Below are 19850 nucleotides of genomic sequence, written 5' to 3'. Positions count from 1 at the left end.
TCAATCATGGCTTATCTAAACAAGTATGTATTTTTTAACGGCGGGAATAGGCTGCTGCCAGACACTTCTGGCAGAATTTTATCTACACAGGAACCAACGTGCCCGCCTGATCCTACTTTTTTCCTATTTAATTTCTCCTGGCTGTGGTCTTCCAGCACAGGAGAACCAAGAGAGAACCAGTGGAGAATAGTGGACCAGCCTATCTAACAATGGATGGGAGAAAATTTATGTAGCATAGAATACCCGTATAATGATTTATTCATTTCTGAAAGCAGGTCAAAATGTAGAGAAGGTTGTCTGTCTTTCACTGAGCGGTGTGAGATAATGCATATGTAGGACCCATTTACACTGCTCAGTTTCTCTCACGATTCACTAATTTTTGAACAATTGTAAAAATGTTTTCCCAGTGAAAATGCAGAAGATGGTCCATCATTCATAGTGACATTTACACAGGTCATGGGTGCCTACCGCATCCATGAGCCTTTGTTAGGCAATAATAATGGACTTTGCTGGACATCCCCCATCACCTACTAGGCTTGACCTAATGGAAATTGTCATATTTTTACCAATTTTTGGGGTTTGAAAATAGTTGCATGTAAAGGTACCATAAGGCACTTCCTTTCACATAATCGTTAGTGTAAAAAAGAAAACACATTGTTCACATTTAATTACGCTATCTAGTAGGCAGACAGCATACTACAACTGTGCCATGTGACAGCATTTGCCAGATTGGCTCTAGTCTCTGAGATATTTAACACTTAATTAATTACAGTTGAATTCTGGCTTCAAAAAGAATTGTAAGCCTACAAACTGAAATACAAAATAATTATATGGGGTATTTCATTACCTAAGACACTGTTAAAGAGTAATGATGGAGAATCTTTTTCTGTGCTTTGGTAAAAAAAAATATTTTAGGAAGGTTAAAATATGCATGCAGGGGTGTAGGTACTGTGGTGGAGAGCCTGCCGCTGACCGCGAGGAACACTGTTGAGCCTTGTTCTGAGAACATTCTGAACAAGGCTCAGTAGGTTACTCCCGTCAGTTTTAAAATTAATTAATTTAATACACATTACACACACAAGGCACTAATTATATACCTCACAGATATCTATATATTATCTATCTAATAGCTATGTATTATCTATCTAATATCTATTTACCTCATATTTAACTATATAGCCCCATCTTTACACATCTTTAACACATAAAAATCTATTCTGAATTCCATTCTGGGATGTGTCACATGGATGGCACATGGATGTCACACATAAGTCATCCGTGTGCGCACATGTAGTACGTTATTGTCATTCGTGCTGCCAGAAAAAAACAGTCATGCCTACGTGTGTGACACATGGACACATGAAAACTCGGACAAAACAAAAAACAAGAACATGTGCGCAGCCCCATAGATTATAATGGGGATGTGTGTGCACATGTCTTCAGTACATGTGAAAACGGATGCCGCATGTATCGTATTTTTGTTTGTTTCTTTTTAAGCTCCCATTAGTCCTCAGCAGCATGATTTCTGTGCTCCAACTTAAAATCAGTACTGCGTACCTCCCTTTCCACATACAATATGCTATCCTTCTTATGTCCTTCTGGTCACAACCTCAGACGTTCTCCCTATACCCTTTGCTTCTTTGCTGTAGTAGCAAAAAAGAGAGCAGTCAGTTGGTCCATTGCATGATAAGGTAGGAGAGGGGGTAAAGTAAAATCACTCCGGGGACCACAGATGAATTGGAAGATTGATTATTACGGTCTTAAGTGTAGACAGCTTAAAACTAGACCGGGCATGCAAAAGATCAGTGGACATAATCACAGTGGTACACACAGTCTAAGAAATTAGGCAAACTTTGCTTCCCTTCATTATGCCACTTCTTCATTGGCACATGGCATGTGTCTTCTAAGTTTTTGAAACAGATTGAGCCATGGTGGAGGCCACCATCATATTGCTTAGGTTTTTGTGATAACAGTAGTAGAAAAAATATATTTTTACCTATATTATGTTGTTGAAAGACAGACAATGCAATGTAGCTTGGTGTAAACAGTTTTTAAAAATGTATACTCGCCTACCAATCCACTCAACAATGCTACCCAGGTACCCCATGGTTCTCCGAGCTTCCCCTTCCAGCAGAAATAGAATGTGGCTACTGTAGCCACAGCAGTGACCAATGTGTTACTGCTACTACCACTGATGTGCTACAATGGTCACATGTCCAAAAGGCTTAAACAGGGTGTCCCTTAAAATCCCATTATGGTTGGATGGCCATGTAGCTGCTGCATACTGCTCCTTACTAAATGCAACAGTCCAGGAGACAAGAGACAGACTCCACATCTTCTCTTCTAATTCATACAATGTTCCTGGATGGTGAATCGATCACAAAGTGTCACCACACTTTGCTTCAAAGTGATCAACAGGAATCTGAGGGAAGAATTGGCAACACGAGCTTAGTTTCTCTACAGCGCCACCACAGGGGAAAGCAAGTATAGCACAGTACCCATCAATAAGCTGCATATGTAATGCTTAGTCAGGGGGCAATTTACATTGTGAGAAGCTCTAAACTGATCTTTGCTCCAGCTAAGAGAGACCTAAACAGAAGTCAACTTAAAGTTCCTCAAGAGGGTATATGAATATGAATATGGATTTTCTAAACTGCACAAGCCCTTTTATGTAACTAGAATTGCTGTATGATTTAAGTAGCTTCAATATGTAACTGTGGGGGTAGGGGATACCTTTTTAGACTATATATATATCTATATATATATATATATATATATATATATATATATATATATATATATATATATTAACATGCACCACTCCCATACGTATATATTCATATACAGACATAATCATGCTGTTTGTACATATTATTATGAACATTAAAGATCATCAATGACTCATACTATTCTTATCACATACTTACAATGTCTTCATTTTGACATGCTATCTTTTAATTTAGCAAACCATCTCAAGCAAAACTGGGTGGATTTTAAGAGTGATTGAAGCGTAATTACAGGGCATGCTGGGTTCATTATAAGGGCAGGAGCTTAGTAATCCTATTCACAGAGAGAATGGGGAAATCCTGGAAATATTTACATATGGGAAAGGCAAATGTTAAAGTGACATCTATAAATAAGATGTAAGATGACTGTGTCTGTTTGCGCCAAACACCCCAAATATAAACCAATGTTCACAAATCTTTCTACTGTTTTCCTCTAAAATGTAGGCTCTCCACTTATCTTAAATTTCTAAAGCTTGAAGAGCATTTGGCCTATCAGTTTTATTATTATGCAATATTTATTTGATGACTTTCTTACCTAGATTGTAGGAAAACAAGATCATACATAGAGGTATACAGCCTCCTGTGTATGGGGTTCTACACCTTATCCACGTAGTGTCATCTCTAGACTTTTGTAAACCATCTGAAGACTGCAGGGAGGACATGTGCAATTTGAAAGTTCTTCTGCTCTATTAAACATCTATTAAATCTATTTTATTTATCTCCATAATGTATCAGTTTGTTAGTGCCAAACCAAAGAACTATTTTGTATTAGCTAGTCTTCCAATTCCTAAATACAAGAGATTGTTCAACCCCTTCACGACATGTCGGGTCTCCCCCTTTGATGTGGGCTCCGGCGATGAGCCCATTCTTTTCTGTCACGTGTCGGCTGATTTCATTAGCTGACATGTGCCCCTAAAATCTGTGGGTGGAATCGCGATCCACCCGCTGTTGTTAACATGTTAAATATTGCTGTCAATCTCTGACAGAGGCACTTAACATGATCAAGCCGAAAGCGCGTCAGAAACCCCACCCATTGGCACCTGTGTCACATGACTGTAGGTCACCGAAGGGTTGGCATGACAACCCGGAGTCTGCAGCAGACCCCTGTGGTTGTCATAGCCGGATAGCTATGAGCGCCACCCAGCAGTCGGTGCTCATAGTAAGTGAGTATTTCCGCTACACAAAGCAGGGCTGAAGCCCTGCTCTGTGTAACACAAGCAATCAGATTATCATGGCTTCTAATCTCCCATGGAGGCTATTGAAGCTACTAAAAAGTAAAAAAAAGTTTTTAAAAATATTACAAAAATAAAAAGCATAAAAGTTTAAATCACCCCCATTCAAAATAAAATAATAATAATAATAATAATAATAATTAAAAAAAAAACATATATTTTGTATCGCCGCATTCAGAATCACCCGATCTATCAATATATAAAAATAATTAACTAGATCAGTAAATGACGTAACAAGAGAAAAAATAAAAACGCCAGAATTAAGGTTTTTTTTTTGCTTTTTAGGTTGATATCTAAGAATAGGAGCCATAAAATAGTGCGAAGTTTGAAGTCTATGGGATTTCCCAAAATTCCTCCAGATAGCCATTGTAACCAGTCACATTGTCACACTTCAGTGAGGTTTGCTAATTCTTGTATTCTGTATGAGTATAAAAAAATTCTAATCCTTTCTGAATATATCTTTGCCATGGTATATATTGATTTAGAAAAGGACTGACAAGGACTGGTGAAGGCATGACTGAGCCTTGGAATCTGACATGTGGGGGTTGCCTTGTTGCTAGGCAACCCCACATGTACTTATGCTTGCTAACAGATGTAAATCATTCAGCTGCGGCCAGAAAAACTAAATCTCCGAGCACTAAAAAATACTCGGAGGACCCCCGAGCGTGCTCGAGAAATCTCAAGTAACGAGTATATTCGCCCATCACTAATTACATCCTTAAACCAGTGCCAGAGTCAGTATGTACTTTGTGGGTGGCGTTTGTACGGCCCCCGAAGGATGGTATAAATATCCAAATGACCCTTGGCAGAAAAAAGATTCCCCACCCCTGATATAGAATGATGAAGCACAGTAATACAAATGTAGTTCACTGCATGTGATGAATAAATAGAAACTTTCTAGAACACTATATCATCCAATAAGAAGTAACTATTGTATTAAAATATAAAAATTGATTTTTGGAAGTAAAGAACATGAATGTTCCATGGTGGCTAGAGGGTCTTGATTATAGGGGAAAAAAGGGATTTTCATGGAATAACTCATGGCTACATATGTAATGGATAAATACATATAATCACTAATGTACAAAACAATTATTATATAGTTTCAATTGAAAATAAATGATGATTAATCTCACATCTCGGGTATGGATACAGATTAAAAAAAGAACCATGTGATGATACAGGCATTTCGGGCTAATAATTAATAGCTTTTTAGGCTGGGTGCTCATGATCCGGAATTGGCAGCTCTTTGGACGCAGCGCATGTTCACTGAACCATGCGGTTTTACCGTATCCAATACAGGTTATTGATAAAATTTCCCTTGCTGAGACTCGCATCTCCTCAAGAGAAATTGACATGCTGCGGCCAGAAAAGTCATGTCAGTCTCCATGAGTGATTTCTAGATATCCCATCCACTATGCTGTCACAGCTGGATACTGCGGGTATGATGCTGCATAAATACGCAACATCAAACCCGCAGCAGTTCCTGATCGTGGGCACGTATCCTTAGACGTTTGTCTAAGACCAGAAAAATAAACAATTCATCTTCTGAGCCTGAACATCTCCTGTTTGTGGAGATGTTGGAAACAATCCAGATGTGTTTCTGACATTTGTTTGATGGGTAAAACTGTAAAATATAAAATAATTGCAGTCTTGCAGTGATGCTGCATACCTGGACAAATTCACCACATTTCTTACCGATTCTCGCGCTTCGACTTTAGGTCTTGCAGCCCACAGATTTAAGGCCACCGCTACATTCTAATATGTAAATCACATACAAGGAATTAAGGGAAGTTATTATATGAAATGTCTCCTGTAGTGTTGCTAATACATGACTCCACTGTATCTCTGTTGTTTTTGCAGCACTTGCATTTGTAGCTGTTGATTATCAAGAAATGTGGATTATATTGTATATTATATTTAATTTTCTGGGGTTACAATGCTTTTCAAGGTCCTAGACCTTCTGTAGGTAATGCGTGGTTTTATTGGCATCTATTCTTAGCGAGGATCCTAAAAATGGATCATTGATAAGAATTGTTCGGTGTTTCTCCAACATATTTTTGACAATCCTGTAGTGGTATTATACGTTGTACAAAAATTAGTGCCACGCAGTCTTCTGATGAGCATTAAACACTCTACTAAAATATATTTCTATAATAATCTTCTTCAAAAGGGGCCTTATACAGATTTGCAAAGTAGGCGGTGACCTGCATCCCCATGTCTGCCTATATTGCTCAGTTTGTCATTAAACTCATAAAACATTTTTGTACCTTGCTAATGGTTAGAAAAGTGTACTGCCATATGTAGCCAGTTGTCCCTAAGACTGCCAAGTTGCTATGTACTATTTGTGTGTGTGTCAAACACTGAACTGTTTTTGGTCCTTAAGGCAACTGGCCTGTTGGTTGCCGGATCATGACAAGGTCATGGTATTTTCAATTAAATTTACCTCTGTATTTTCAGTAATATTGTACCTCTGTACAAATCCATGGTTAGACCGCACATGGAGTACTGTGTACAGGTTTGGGCACCGGTGCTCAGGAAGGATATAATGGAACTAGAGCGAGTACATAGGAGGGCAACAAAATTAATAAAGGGAATGGGGGAACTACAATATCCAGAGAGATTAGCAAAATTAGGATTATTTAGTCTACAAAAAAGATGACTGAGGGGCAATCTAACAACCATGTATAAGTTTATAAGGGGACAATACAAATATCTCGCTGAGGATCTGTTTATACCAAGGAATGTGATGGTCACAAGGGGCCATTCTCTGCGTCTGGAGGAGAGAAGGTTTTTCCTCCAACATAGAAGAAGATTCTTTACTGTTAGAGCAGTGAGAATCTGGAATTCCTTGTCTGAGGAGGTGGTGATGGCAAACTCAGTCGAGGGGTTCAAGTGAGGCCTGGATGTCTTCCTGGAAGGTAACAATATTGTATCTTACAGTTAGTAGGTACTTTAGAAGGACGTAGATCTGGGGATTTATTCTGATCGAATGTAGGCTGAACTGGATGGACAAATGTCTTTTTTCGGCCTTGCTATCTATGTTACTATGTTACTATTATAGACCTATTTTTTATTATTCAGGACACAGACTTAAGTTAAGCAATTTTTCTGGAGGCTGTAACAACGAGAAATAACCAACAATTCTACACTCCTGTCAAATATTTTAAATTGGCATTGTGACATACAGTGATGAGCAAAAGGGTAACAATTAACGTTTGATTTTCAGGCTCCATATCTCACCATCCACTACTGCCTAAAATGTGAGACTACCATCATTTTATAGACCATAGATCTTGGCTATTTCATACATATATTTGACTTGCAACAATTTTACATATAATTAGTTATGCAGATTCTTGTCATAACACTGCATTGTTACTGTTTTGCTTGTGGTGATAGTAAATTTTTTTTCTTCCTGTATACTACAGTATAAAATACAACCTGTTCTCACATTCCCTAATAGCGCAGTGTGTTGTAGGTTGATTCCCAAGCAAAAGGTCACTGGTAAAAATCAAAGAGCAGCTATGAAGAAGATTTCCCAAGAAAAGAGAAACAGCATAATCCAGCTCATTGATAGCGGTCTCTTGGCCAAGAAAATTGCCAATCTGCATCATGTGGGTGCCATGACAGTTGGAAGACTGCGAAATGATGTCTGTCAATCCATTGAAAAGCCAAGAGGTGGACGTCCAGGCAAAATATCGGAGTCAACAAGTCGCCCATCACAAGGTCTATCAGATCTGGCAGTGGGGGTGACTTGTATGCTTCATAATAATAAGATCACAGACATCCAGACAAGCAGTATGTGACTCATGTTACACAAGTTTGGAATGGTGGCTCAAAGAAAGGTGAAGAAACCTGGACTTAAATATCATCATAAGAAGAATCGGCTTGAGTTTGCAAAAAAGTACAAAAAGTGGACAGTAGAAGATTGGAAACGGGTGATTTGGAATAATGAGATGAAAGTGAATAGACTAGGCTCTGATGAGTGCAAATGGGCCTGGAAGGAATAATGGGAAAAGGGGCTAACGGATGGAGAAATTGAAGGAACCGTCAAGTTCGCTGGAGGAAACCTGATGATATTGGATACTTGACCAGAATCAATGGTGGTCTCAGTGCTGAGCTATATGTAAGTGCAGCGCCCCAGAGTCCTGGTCGTTGCAGTACTGACGCTCCGCCACTAAGGGGAGTGATGGTACGTCTGATGGCACTAAAGGAGTTCACCTGACCAGGTATTACAGTCACACATTACACTTCACACTCTGGTCACCAGGGGGAGCAAAGGGTTCTATGTATTAGGCCACTCCTCACAATCTGGTAAAACTGGGGGCTGGATAGGAAGTTAGGGAGAAGCTGACTGGGTTTTGCCCAGGCAACATCCTGTGGCAGAGGGTGTTGCGGGGAAGATTCAGGGGGGTCTCTGTCAGGGGTGGGATCCTGACAGTGGCCTAGCGAAAAGGACAGAACGTTACGGAGCCGCGCCTGCACCCGTTGCGGTGGCATCCTAAGAAAGGACACGAAGCGAGGTTTATTGTGGAGAAGTTAGAAACGAGATCACAGCACAAAGGAGAATAGAACCAGTAGGAGTCGTGCCCTAAGATCGTGGCAACATCCTACTGAGGCGCGTAGCCGGTGGCCGGAACGCCGAGGAAGTATTGGGCTCCAAGCATTACTTCAAACAGCGGCAGGACAGTTAATTATAGGTTGGCTGTCTCACCTAAATCACCTAAGCAGACATAGGAGGCAATTGTGGGAGAGGGGCGTCTCTAGGGTCCCAGAATAACTCCAGGCCTACCCGTCATACGGGTGCGTCCTAGCCATATCATCTGGGGGACGGAGAAGAACATCAGAACAGAAACGATAGTTGTGAGAAAGAACATCAGAAACAGACACAACAGTTGTGAGGACTATCCCATGGTGCACAGCAGGGAGGTACTACAACACACAGGCGCTAGAAGGTAGGCACTCATTTCCACCTGCAAAGGAAACTCTGGATGTGCCTTCGGACCGGCCGGTCTCAGCCAGCCCTGTTAGCAGTGCTCTGGATTGCGGACCCTGAAGCCTTCAGTAAAGAGGTAAAGAGACTGCAACCCTGTGTCCTCGTTATTCATCGCGACTTGCACCACGCACCACCATCACACCTTTCATTGGACGCCCCTTAGCAGGGTCACGGACCGGGTCTAGCCACCGTGACAACCCCAGGACTGAGACAGAGAGGCCCGGTACCGAGTACCCCGTGGCCCTGCGTCTGGGGGCGCTCCATAAGTATCCTACAAGATGAGTTACTTCATACAATCAAGTACTATGAGTATCAATAGGAAGACTTCATGTTCCAGCAGGACAACGACCTAAGCATACGTAGAAATTGGTGAAGAAATAGTTCAATGACATTGAAATAAAGGTGCTAGATTGGCCTCCATACTCCTCAGATCTCAACCCAATCTAATACTTGTAGGTAGAGATGAAGAAAAAGAACTGTAACCATACCCAAGTGAATCAACCCATATACAAAAACTTTGGGAATGTGTAGAAGAGACATGAGATAAGATTTCAGTAGAGACATGTTTGAATCTGATTGAGAACATGCCCAGAAGGATTCAGGCAGGGTTTAAAGCCAAAGGTGGATTTACAAGATACTAACAAAATATTAAAAATTCTAAATTTGATTTTTAGGTGCAAAACAGTAACAAAGTGGTGACATGACAAGAATCTGCATCACTAATTATATGCTAAATAGTGGCAAGTAAAATTGCTGTATGAGATAGCCAAGATGATTGTCTAAAAAATAATGGTAGTCTCACATTTGAAGCAGTAGTAGATGGTAAGATATGGAGCCTGAAATTCAAAAGTTCAAAACATTGTTACTCTCATCACTATATTAGCTGACTAATTGAATGGTTACTATTTAGCAAAAGATTGAGTTCTAAATGCATCAATAGATGAACACCCAATGTCCAGGTCCTATTCTTTGAGATGAGTCTCAATAGGTCAGGTGTTGAGGTATCACTGTTATCAGTACTTTTACATGTCTTTGTCCCATTGAGAACATGTGCTTAGAGCCACACACATTTTTTTTGTTGTTTTATGACACTATAAGCTGTAACTATGTTATTATTAGGACACAATATGTAGGAAGGCAACAGAGGCTTAAGCCTAGGGCTGCAGAATTGCTGGACTAACAGGTTATTCTGTTCTTATTAATTCTGAATGTTGTATATCACCCTAAGGAAGTGACAGGCATGCTAGACATATTATTCCTTAAGAAAAAGATACGACATTTCATTTCATTTCATTTCAATATGACACATTTTTTCTATAATTTAGTTATATTCAGCATTGCACAAATTGTTCAAAGGAACCCACTAGAAGGAAATGTGTTTTTTGCATGGTAGAAGGACACAGTATAGGTATCTGCCTTACTCTTGAATTGTATGAGACTCAGTATTGACTTTGCTGAAAAAGTAACTAATAAAATAACAAAAGACTGTTTTTCAGACGCTCTGATAATGTCCATCACTAGACTGCTTTATTTTAGTTTTAATGATTATCCTAATGCTAATTGATAACTATAAGTAAGTCTTTGGGGCTGAATGACTTAGAGGGGTTGTCCAGGCTTGGGGTATAAGTCTGCAGTCACTCTATGTCACTGAAGACTTGCTATGTCACTGAAGACTTGCGAATTCTCAGAGCGTGCAGTATGTGCGCCGTCAGTATCCTCCGATGCTCGTTCCCGGAGTGGGTGGTCGTGTGACTGCAAGTATGCGATTTTCAAACATGCTGTCACGTGCCGACTAAAGGAGCACGGACTCGCTCAATACAAGTGAACCGAACAAGGCTGGACACGTCTAGTCAGAATGTTTCTGGAAGTATACAAGTCGCATACTTGCAGTCATATGACCACACAGTCTCTCCGCTGGTGCCAGATAATTCTGACATGGCAAATTGTGTGTGCATGAGGATCCACAAGTCTGTAGTCACATTGAGCCCCAAGGCTGGACAACCCCTTGAAAGCAGATCTGCTACAGATTTCACAATACAAACTATATATTACTTAGTAGATTTCTTAGACTTGATGTAATTACTTTGTAGATTCATGTCAGAGCGGCTATATAATGATATTAAAATAATTTTTTATTAGAGCAGCTAAAGTGAGAGCGTTCATGAGTCCAAGTGTATTCAATTTCCACCCACCCAGCTTGTCAGACAGCTGCAGCTTACGCTGAGCCATGATAGATCTCAGCAGTAACACAGAGGAGGGACACTGAGGAGCTATCAATCAGACTATATGGGCCAAGATTAAATGTAAGCTTTAAAAAAAATGATACAGCCTTTCTGACAAACATCCTAACAAGCAAAGTGCACAAGTCTCACGGGGCCCTAAGAGATGTGTATAACAATGTATGCAGTTTACACTGTGAAATCTGGTGACAAATCAGTTTTTTGCCAAGTTGGCTATTTTGCACCTTTGACTGTTTGATTTTAATGGATCATTAGAATCTACCATCGTTTCAACATGTGGCATCCCAGGTATTGCAAAGCCGCGAAACTACTACTCTCCATAATGCCCCTATAACATTGTATGAATTCACTGAGTGGCTGCTGTGCTAATGTGATGCCACAGCCAATGCCTGACACAGGAGCAGCGGCTGAGACTCACTGGTGGACCAGGGGAAGGTGATTACAGAATGTTGTGTTGTTTTTTAACAAAATGCAACTAGGGCTGAACATTATCTGAAAGGGAACAATCCCTTTAAGCTTTAAATTAAATGCTAGTAATAACATAAAAATGTTAATCTCCATATATACTCCTCTATGAATCATTGCTCCTAGCTGCGTGCGTACATTTTAACTGGCATTAGTTTTAACCCCTTCACGCCCGGTCAATTTTTCAATTTTTTTATCCTCCGTTTCTTCCAAGAACCATAACTTTTTTTTATTTTTCCATCCACAGTGCCAGATGAGGGCTTGTTTTTTGTTGTACTTTTGAACTACATAATTCGTTTTATCATGTAATGCATTGGAAAGCAGGATAAAAATTCCAAGAGGGTTGAAATTGCAAAAGTATTTTCTTTATTTACCATGTTCTACATATAGTAAAACTGACCTGGCAATATGATGCTCCCGGTCAGTATGATTACACAGATGCAAAACACGTATAGTTTTTATTATTTATGTGGGGATACAATTTGTAAAAAAAAGAAACTTTGCTTGTGTCGCCATTTTCCGAGACCCTTATACTTTCAATTTTTGGGATAAAATGCTGTGTGAGAGCTTATTTTTTGTGCCCTGAGCTGACATTTTTACTCATATCATCTTTTGAGTAGATACGATTTTTTGATCGCTTCTCATGGCGCCGTTTGTCGATTGAATTAATGTATATTATACAGTATTTTGGTAGATTGGATGTTTATGAATAGGGCGACACCAAATATGTGTTATTTTTTATTGTTTTATTTTTAACCCCTTTACCCCCAAGGGTGGTTTGCACGTTAATGACCGGGCCAATTTTTACAATTCTGACCACTGTCCTTTTATGAGGTTATAACTCTGGAATGCTTCAACGGATTCTGATGATTCTGACATTGTTTTCTCGTGATGTATTGTACTTCATGATAGTGGTAAAATTTCTTAGATATTACTTGCGATTAGTTGTGAAAAAAATGGAAATTTGGCGAAAATTTTGAAAATTTCGCAATTTTCCAAATTTGAATTTTATGCCCTTAAATCACAGAGATATGTCACACAAAATACTTAATAAGTAACATTTCCCACATGTCTACTTTACATCAGCACAATGTTGGAACCAAATTTGGTTTTTTTAGGGAGTTATAAAGGTAAAAAGATGACCAGCAATATCTCATTTTTACACCACCATTTTTTTTTTAGGGACCACATCACATTTGAAGTCATTTTGAGGGGTCTATATGATAGAAAATACCCAAGTGTGACACCATTCTAAAAACTTCACATCTCAAGGTACTCAAAACCACGTTCAAGAAGTTTATAAACCCTTCAGGTGTTTCACAGGAATTTTTGGAATGTTTAAAAATAAAAAGAACATTTAACTTTTTTTTCACAAAAAATTTACTTCAGCTCCAATTTGTTTTATTTTACCAAGGGTAACGGGAGAAATTGGACCCCAAAAGTTGTCCAATTTGTCCTGAGTACGCTGATACCCCATATGTGGAGGTAAACCTGTTTGGGCGCATGGCAGAGCTCGGAAGGGAAGGAGCGCCATTTGACTTTTCAATGCAAAATTTACTGGAATTGGGATGGGACGCCATGTTGCGTTTGGAGAGCCCCTGATGTGCCTAAACATTGAAACCCCCCACAAGTGACACCATTTTGGAAAGTAGACCCCCCTAAGGAACTTATCTAGATGTGTTGTGAAAACTTTGAATCTCCAAGTGTTTCACTACAGTTTATAACGCAGAGCCATGAAAACAAAAATTCTTTTTTTTCCACAAAAATCATTTTTTTGCCCCCAGTTTGTATTTTTCCAAGGGTAACAGGAGAAATTGGACCCCAAACGTTGTTGTCCAATTTGATTTTTATGATTAGCAGCCTTCACACACTAAGACGCTTTTTATTGCAAAAAATAGTTTTTTGCGTCTCCACATTTTGAGAGCTATAATCTTTCCATATTTTGGTTCACAGAGTCATGTGAGGTCTTGTTTTTTGCGGGACGAGTTGACGTTTTTAGTGGTACCATTTTCAGGCACATGACATTTTTTGATCGCATTTATTCCGATTTTTGTGAGGTAGAATGAACAAAAACCAGCTATTCATGAATTTCTTTTGGGGGGGCTCTTATACTGTTCCACATTTGGTAAAATTGATAATGCAGTTTTATTCTTTGGGTCAGAACGATTACAGTGATACCTCATTTATATCATGACAGGCAGTGCAGGGAGGCTTCCCGGCGCCTGCTCTGAGCAGGAGCTTGAAAGCCACCTCCCTGCAGGAACCGGAAGGCCCCCCGTGGCCATTTTGGATCCGGGCCTGCACATCGCGTTGCTACGAGGGTCTCAGGGAAGCACGCAGGGAGCCCCCTCCCTGTGCGATGCTTCCCTGTGCCGCCGGAATGCTGCGATCATCTTTGATCGCAGTGTGCTGGGGGTTAATGTGCCAGGAGCGGTCCGTGACTGCTCCTTGAACATAGTGCCGGATGTCAGCTGCGATAGTCAGCCGGCCCTGATTGGCCATGACGTACTATCCCGTCGGTGGTCAATGGGGCTCATACCACCTCGACGGATAGTACGTCCGATGTCAGAAAGGGGTTAATGGGGCAAAAAGTGGGTGATTTTAACTTGTGTTTTTTTCATATTTTTAGAATTTTTTTTATTACTTCTGTCTTTAATAGTCCCCATAGGGGAATTGAAACTGTGAACAACTCATCGCTTGTGTTATTCATAGTAGTGCATTAGCATTATACATAGTAGTGCATTATAGAAAAATCATGATTTCCTATGAATGTCAGCTACAGGCTGGCTTTAACAGGAGAATTATCATGACAGGCACGGAGGTCTGCAGCAGACCCTCGGCTGTAATGCAACCCATCGGCATCCTGCAATCACGCCACAGGAATGTCGATCAGCACATGGAATCATGCACTCCCCCCGCTGGTGCCTGTTAATTGACACTGTCAGAGATTGAAGCGGTCAACTACTATCAGTAGCTAAAAGTTCCCTGTGAAATGTATGGTATAACCTTATCCTTTCAGTGCAGTTCATCCAAGGCAGTGATTATGCAAATAGAAATGTCATTAGAAACAAGTATGTGACCACTGCCCAAACTCCCTGGTTTCATATGACTGGATCAGTCAAACAAAATATTTGGCAACATGCAAAGCAGGAGTGACTGCAAAACCTGCCAGTTTCACTGAGAATATCTGCATATTTTACAGAGGTGTGGAGTCTGACTCATCTTCTTTTCATTCATCATCATACTTATAACCAAAGTTAAAACCACATTATTGTATACAAAGAACACCATTAAAACCTGCATATCATGTAGAAAGTTGGCATAGGCGCTCTTAAAGCAACACTCTGGTGTTTTTTGTTATTCCAGCGCTGCAGTGGTGCCAATAATTAAGTTCCATATCCTTAATAATATAATTACCTCCTCTCAGGACTGTCTTCTGCTCTTCTCCATCTTGTGACCATTGCTTCTGACTGACCAGAAGCCAGAGGTAACAGTCCCAAGCTCTGTGTAAGTCTATGGGAGCCTCGTTCTGGCCTCGTTCTGGCTCTCATAGACTTACATTGAGTGGTGACCTCTGGCTCATCCACCAAACACTGGAGCAATCTGACAGAAGAAGACGGCAGGGCACGTGCATTAGTGATACCACTCTGGCAGGGAAATTTAAAAAAAGGCCAGAGTGGTGCTTTAATATGTAGCAACTTCTAAAAGTAGAGAAAAAAAATTACTAAAAATTCTCAGTTATTAAGAAATTATTTCTGTTTTAATAAATAAAAAAGAAAAAAGGGTTTGCACAGTATTAGAAAGATGTTATCTTTCTCCTGAAAACTCCACCAACTCTGATCTCAGGCTGTGGTACTGCAGATCAGCCCTCTTATTTCTATGAAGCTGACTTGCGATATCATTTATAGCTCATGGACATGTGTGCCACTATTTCTGGAATAAAACAGTTATATTGTTTTCGTATCAGTCATTAATAAGTAATGAATTAATATTCCAAATACATTTTACAAGACTATTTTGGTATTTTAGCCATGAAGTACTGGCCACTGTAGGGCAGGGATCTTAAACTCAAATACACAGAGAGCCAAACTTAAAAACTTGGACAAAGTCGCAGGCCAACCATGATATTTATTTAAAAAAATGTCAACAATTTAGGAAGTTTTTGCTTATTAACAAATCTAACGATGAACCATTTCATATAGAAACAAACTTAAGACCTCTTGATTGATGACTGGTCATGCATTCTGCATTGTTGCATCGCTGGCCCAAATGTATGTGCTGCTAATGATAATTGTATCGGGCATAAAATAAAATATAGGGCATATTTGCCTTTATTTAGCACATTGCAGCAGTGCCGAAGCTAATAGTGTGCTCAAGTTATCCAGCCAACCTCAGGGCCTTGCTTACAAGCTCAACAGAAAAGAGAGCTTGTAAGCATATTCGGCTAACGCTGCTAGAAAGATCCCCATGACAACAAGCAGTAAAGAATTATACAAAAACAGTAAAGAATTGGGAAGAATGGAGCCCAATTGTAAATGATAAATTGCCCTTACAAAGTAATTTTTCCTCCTATTGAAGTCCTTATATTGCCCTTTCATTGCACAGAAAGTATGATGCCTACAAAGGTGTCCCCCAAACACAGTATGATACCCCCACATTGAATTTCTCCACAGTATCCTCCACATGCATGGTATGATAACCCTACAGTAGTCCACCCTCAACCTCCCCAGCATAGTATGGTGACCACAACACAGTATGATGCCCCAACTGTAATCCCCACACAGGTCTTCACACTGTATAATGAGCCCCTCATAATCCTCCATACAGTATAATGGCCCCACACAGTCCTCCACACAGTTTAATGTGCCCCACATAGTCCTTTATAGAGTATAATAGCCTCACATAGTCCTCCATACAGAATAATGGCCCCACTTAGTCTTCCATACATAATAATGAGGTCCACATAGTCCTCCATATAGAATAATGTTCCCCACTTAATCCTCTATAGAGAACAATGGGCCTCACATAGTCTCCTATACAGTATAATAGGCACCACATAAAAAAAATACTCACTTCTCCTTTTTCCCCCACTTCTCTGGTCTCAGCAGCTAGTGCTCTGAAGCACTTCACTGCTCTGAACAGCAGCACAAAATAGGGATGTCATTGCCCCAGCTGTGCTGAGAGGTCAAATGCAGAGGATGCATGATGGGGAGTTTGACATATATGCTGTAGGGCAAATCATTATTACTTGATAAGGCAGCACTTTTCACCCATTGCTTCACCCTTATACTCCAGGTCTAAATTAAACATTAAATTGGAAATATATACAAATAACATGTGCAAAGAATTTCAATATTCACATACATAATGCTGGACAATAGCATTTATCACAGAATATTATTCTCTAATATCATTCTTTTGTTTTATGTTTTTCAGGTTTGAAACATGTCTACTTTCAGCTTTAACAAATCTGGAAATGGTAATATCTAAATAAACATGGGAATAATATGTAAAGCAAACTAATGAATGTGTTCAATCCCTTAAAGGGAACCATGTCACTATTAACTTGCAGATGCAGGGTTATTCTGCAGGTTAATAGCGTTATGAAGGTGCCCGGCCTCTGAAGTGAGAGTGCGACATATAGCCGGTATAACATGAACTTTATTCCTTCTGGGACGCTGCAGTCACCGTTGCAATAATGCCGCTAGTTTGATCTGTCAATATACGAGAATGTATCGGCAACCAGAAAGCTGGGAGACAATGGAGGGGTATGCGCCTGTAAAGAGGAGCTGAGCACTTCCCTTGAAAACAGGTTTTTATTATATTTTTTTATATACAGCTCTGGCAAAAATTAAGAGACCACCACATCAAAACCCTGCCATGGGCAGCCCAATCTCCAGACCTGAACCCCATTGAAAACCTCTGGAATGTAATCAAGAGGATGATGGATAGGCACAAGCCATCAAACAAAGAACTGCTTACATATTTGCACCAAAAGCAGCGTGAAAGACTGGTGGAAAGCATGCCAAGACGCGTGAAAGCTGTGATTAACAATCATGGTTATGCCACAAAATATCGATTTCTGAACTCTTCCTGAGTTAAAACATTAGTATTATTGTTTCTAAATGATTATGAACTTGTTTACTTTGTATTATTTGAGGTATAAAAGCACTGCTTATTTTTTTTCATTTTGACCATTTCTCCTTTTCAGAAAAAAAAAATTATTGCTTGGAAATTCAGAGACATGTTGTCAGAAGTTTATAGAATAATAGAACAATTTACATTTTACTCAAAAATATACCTATAAAGAGAAAAATCAGACAAACTGAACATTTTGCAGTGGTCTCCTAATTTTTGCCAGAGCTGTATATAAAAAATGGTAAATGGATGCAACGTGAATATGTGCAATGTCTTCACAGACATTAATTTTTTTTTCTGCTCTCCCCAATAGATGCCAAAAGTAACACTCTGGGATCAATGAACAGACAGAATGTGATACAGGAGACTAACAAGAAAAGGACCCTACTAAAGGACGGTAGTTGGATCAAAAAACGACCAGAAGAGGAAGAAGAGAAGATGTAATAGAAGCTATGGTACCGTCAATGTATGCACTGGTGTCTGTTATCTGTGTTTACATTCATTTTTTCTTTACAATTATTACAGTAGAGATGAAAACTTTGGGAAAAGTGTTCTGAACCGATATAAATCACAAGAGGACTTGGACAGGTAATAATTAAATTAAATGAAAACTTTGCATTGTTGCAACTTTATGAGAAAACAGTTTGAAAGCGTTATGAGAAAACTGTTTTAATATAAGTAGGAACCATAGAACAAATAATTATTTTTTTCACCACGAGTGCAAACTCTGTAGGATCCAACTTGTATCCATTTCCATTGTATCCACTTATGGTTAGATACACTTTATAAAGATTTTATTGACTTTACAAAACATACAGTAGGTACGGAAAGTATTCAGACCCCTTTAAATTTTTCACTCTTTGTTTCATTGCAGCCATTTGGTAAATTCAAAATAGTACATTTTTTTTTCTCATTAATGTACACTCTGCACCCCATCTTGACTGAAAAAACAGAAATGTATAAATTTTTGCATATTTATTAAAAAAGAAAAACTGAAATATCACATGGTCATAAGTATTCAGACCCTTTGCTCAGACACTCATATTTAAGTCACATGCTGTCCATTTCCTTGTGATCCTCCTTGAGATGGTTCTACTACATCATCAGAGTCCAGCTGTGTTTAATTAAACTGATAGGACTTGATTTGGAAAGGCACACACCTGTCTATATAAGACCTCACAGCTCACAGTGCATGTCAGACCAAATGAGAATCATGACATGAACTGGCCAGGGAGCTCAGAGACAGAATTGTTGCAAGGCACAGATCTGGCCAAGGGTACAATAGAATTTCTGCAGTGCACAAGGTTCCTAAGAACACAGTGACCTCCATAATCCTTAAATGGAAGAGGTTTGGGACCCCCAGAAGTCTTCCTAGACCTGGCTGTGCAGTCATACTGAGCAATCGTGGGGGAAGAGCCTTGGTGAGAGAGGTAAAGAAGAACCCCAAGATCACTGTGACTGAGCTCCAGAGATGCAATAGAGAGATGCGAGAAAGTTCCACAAAGTCAACTATCACTGCAGCCCTCCACCAGTTGGGCCTTTATGGCAGAGTGGCCCAACGGAAGCCTCACCTCAGTGCAAGACATATGAAAGCCCACATTTGCTAAAAACACATGAAGGACTCCCAGACTATGAGAAATAAGATTCTCTGGTCTGATGAGATGAAGATAGACCTTTTTGGTGATAATTCTAAGCGGTATGTGTGGAGAAAACCAGGCACTACTCATCACCTGCCCTATACAATCCCAACAGTGAAACATGGTGGTGGCAGCATCATGCTATGGGGGTGGTTTTTAGCTGCAGGGACAGGATGACTGGTTGCCATTGAAGGAAACATGAATGCGGCCAAGTACAGAGATATCCTGAATGAAAACCTCTTCCAGAGTGCTCTGGACCTCAGACTTGGCCGAAGGTTCACCTTCCAACAAGACAATGACCCTAAACACACAGCTAAAATAACATAGGAGTGGCTTCAGAACAACTCTGTGAC

General features: G+C 39.8%; 1 protein-coding gene across 5 annotated transcripts in view; it reads left to right on the top strand.

Moving 5' to 3' along the window:
• SCEL (sciellin) overlaps window positions 1-19850 on the top strand; it is a 118216-nt gene that overhangs the window by 14831 nt on the left and 83535 nt on the right. For all 5 annotated transcript variants that reach the window (XM_077297199.1, XM_077297200.1, XM_077297202.1 and 2 more), the window contains exons 2-4: window positions 17159-17201; window positions 18174-18300; window positions 18386-18448. In XM_077297199.1, coding sequence (XP_077153314.1) covers window positions 17168-17201; window positions 18174-18300; window positions 18386-18448 — 224 coding nt within the window. In that variant the 5' untranslated portion in view covers window positions 17159-17167. The remainder of the gene's footprint in view (window positions 1-17158; window positions 17202-18173; window positions 18301-18385; window positions 18449-19850) is intronic.

The sequence above is a fragment of the Ranitomeya variabilis genome, chromosome 3, assembly GCF_051348905.1.
Source record: "Ranitomeya variabilis isolate aRanVar5 chromosome 3, aRanVar5.hap1, whole genome shotgun sequence".
In the NCBI taxonomy this organism is placed as follows: domain Eukaryota; kingdom Metazoa; phylum Chordata; class Amphibia; order Anura; family Dendrobatidae; genus Ranitomeya; species Ranitomeya variabilis.
This window is presented reverse-complemented; position numbering and strand designations above follow the sequence as displayed.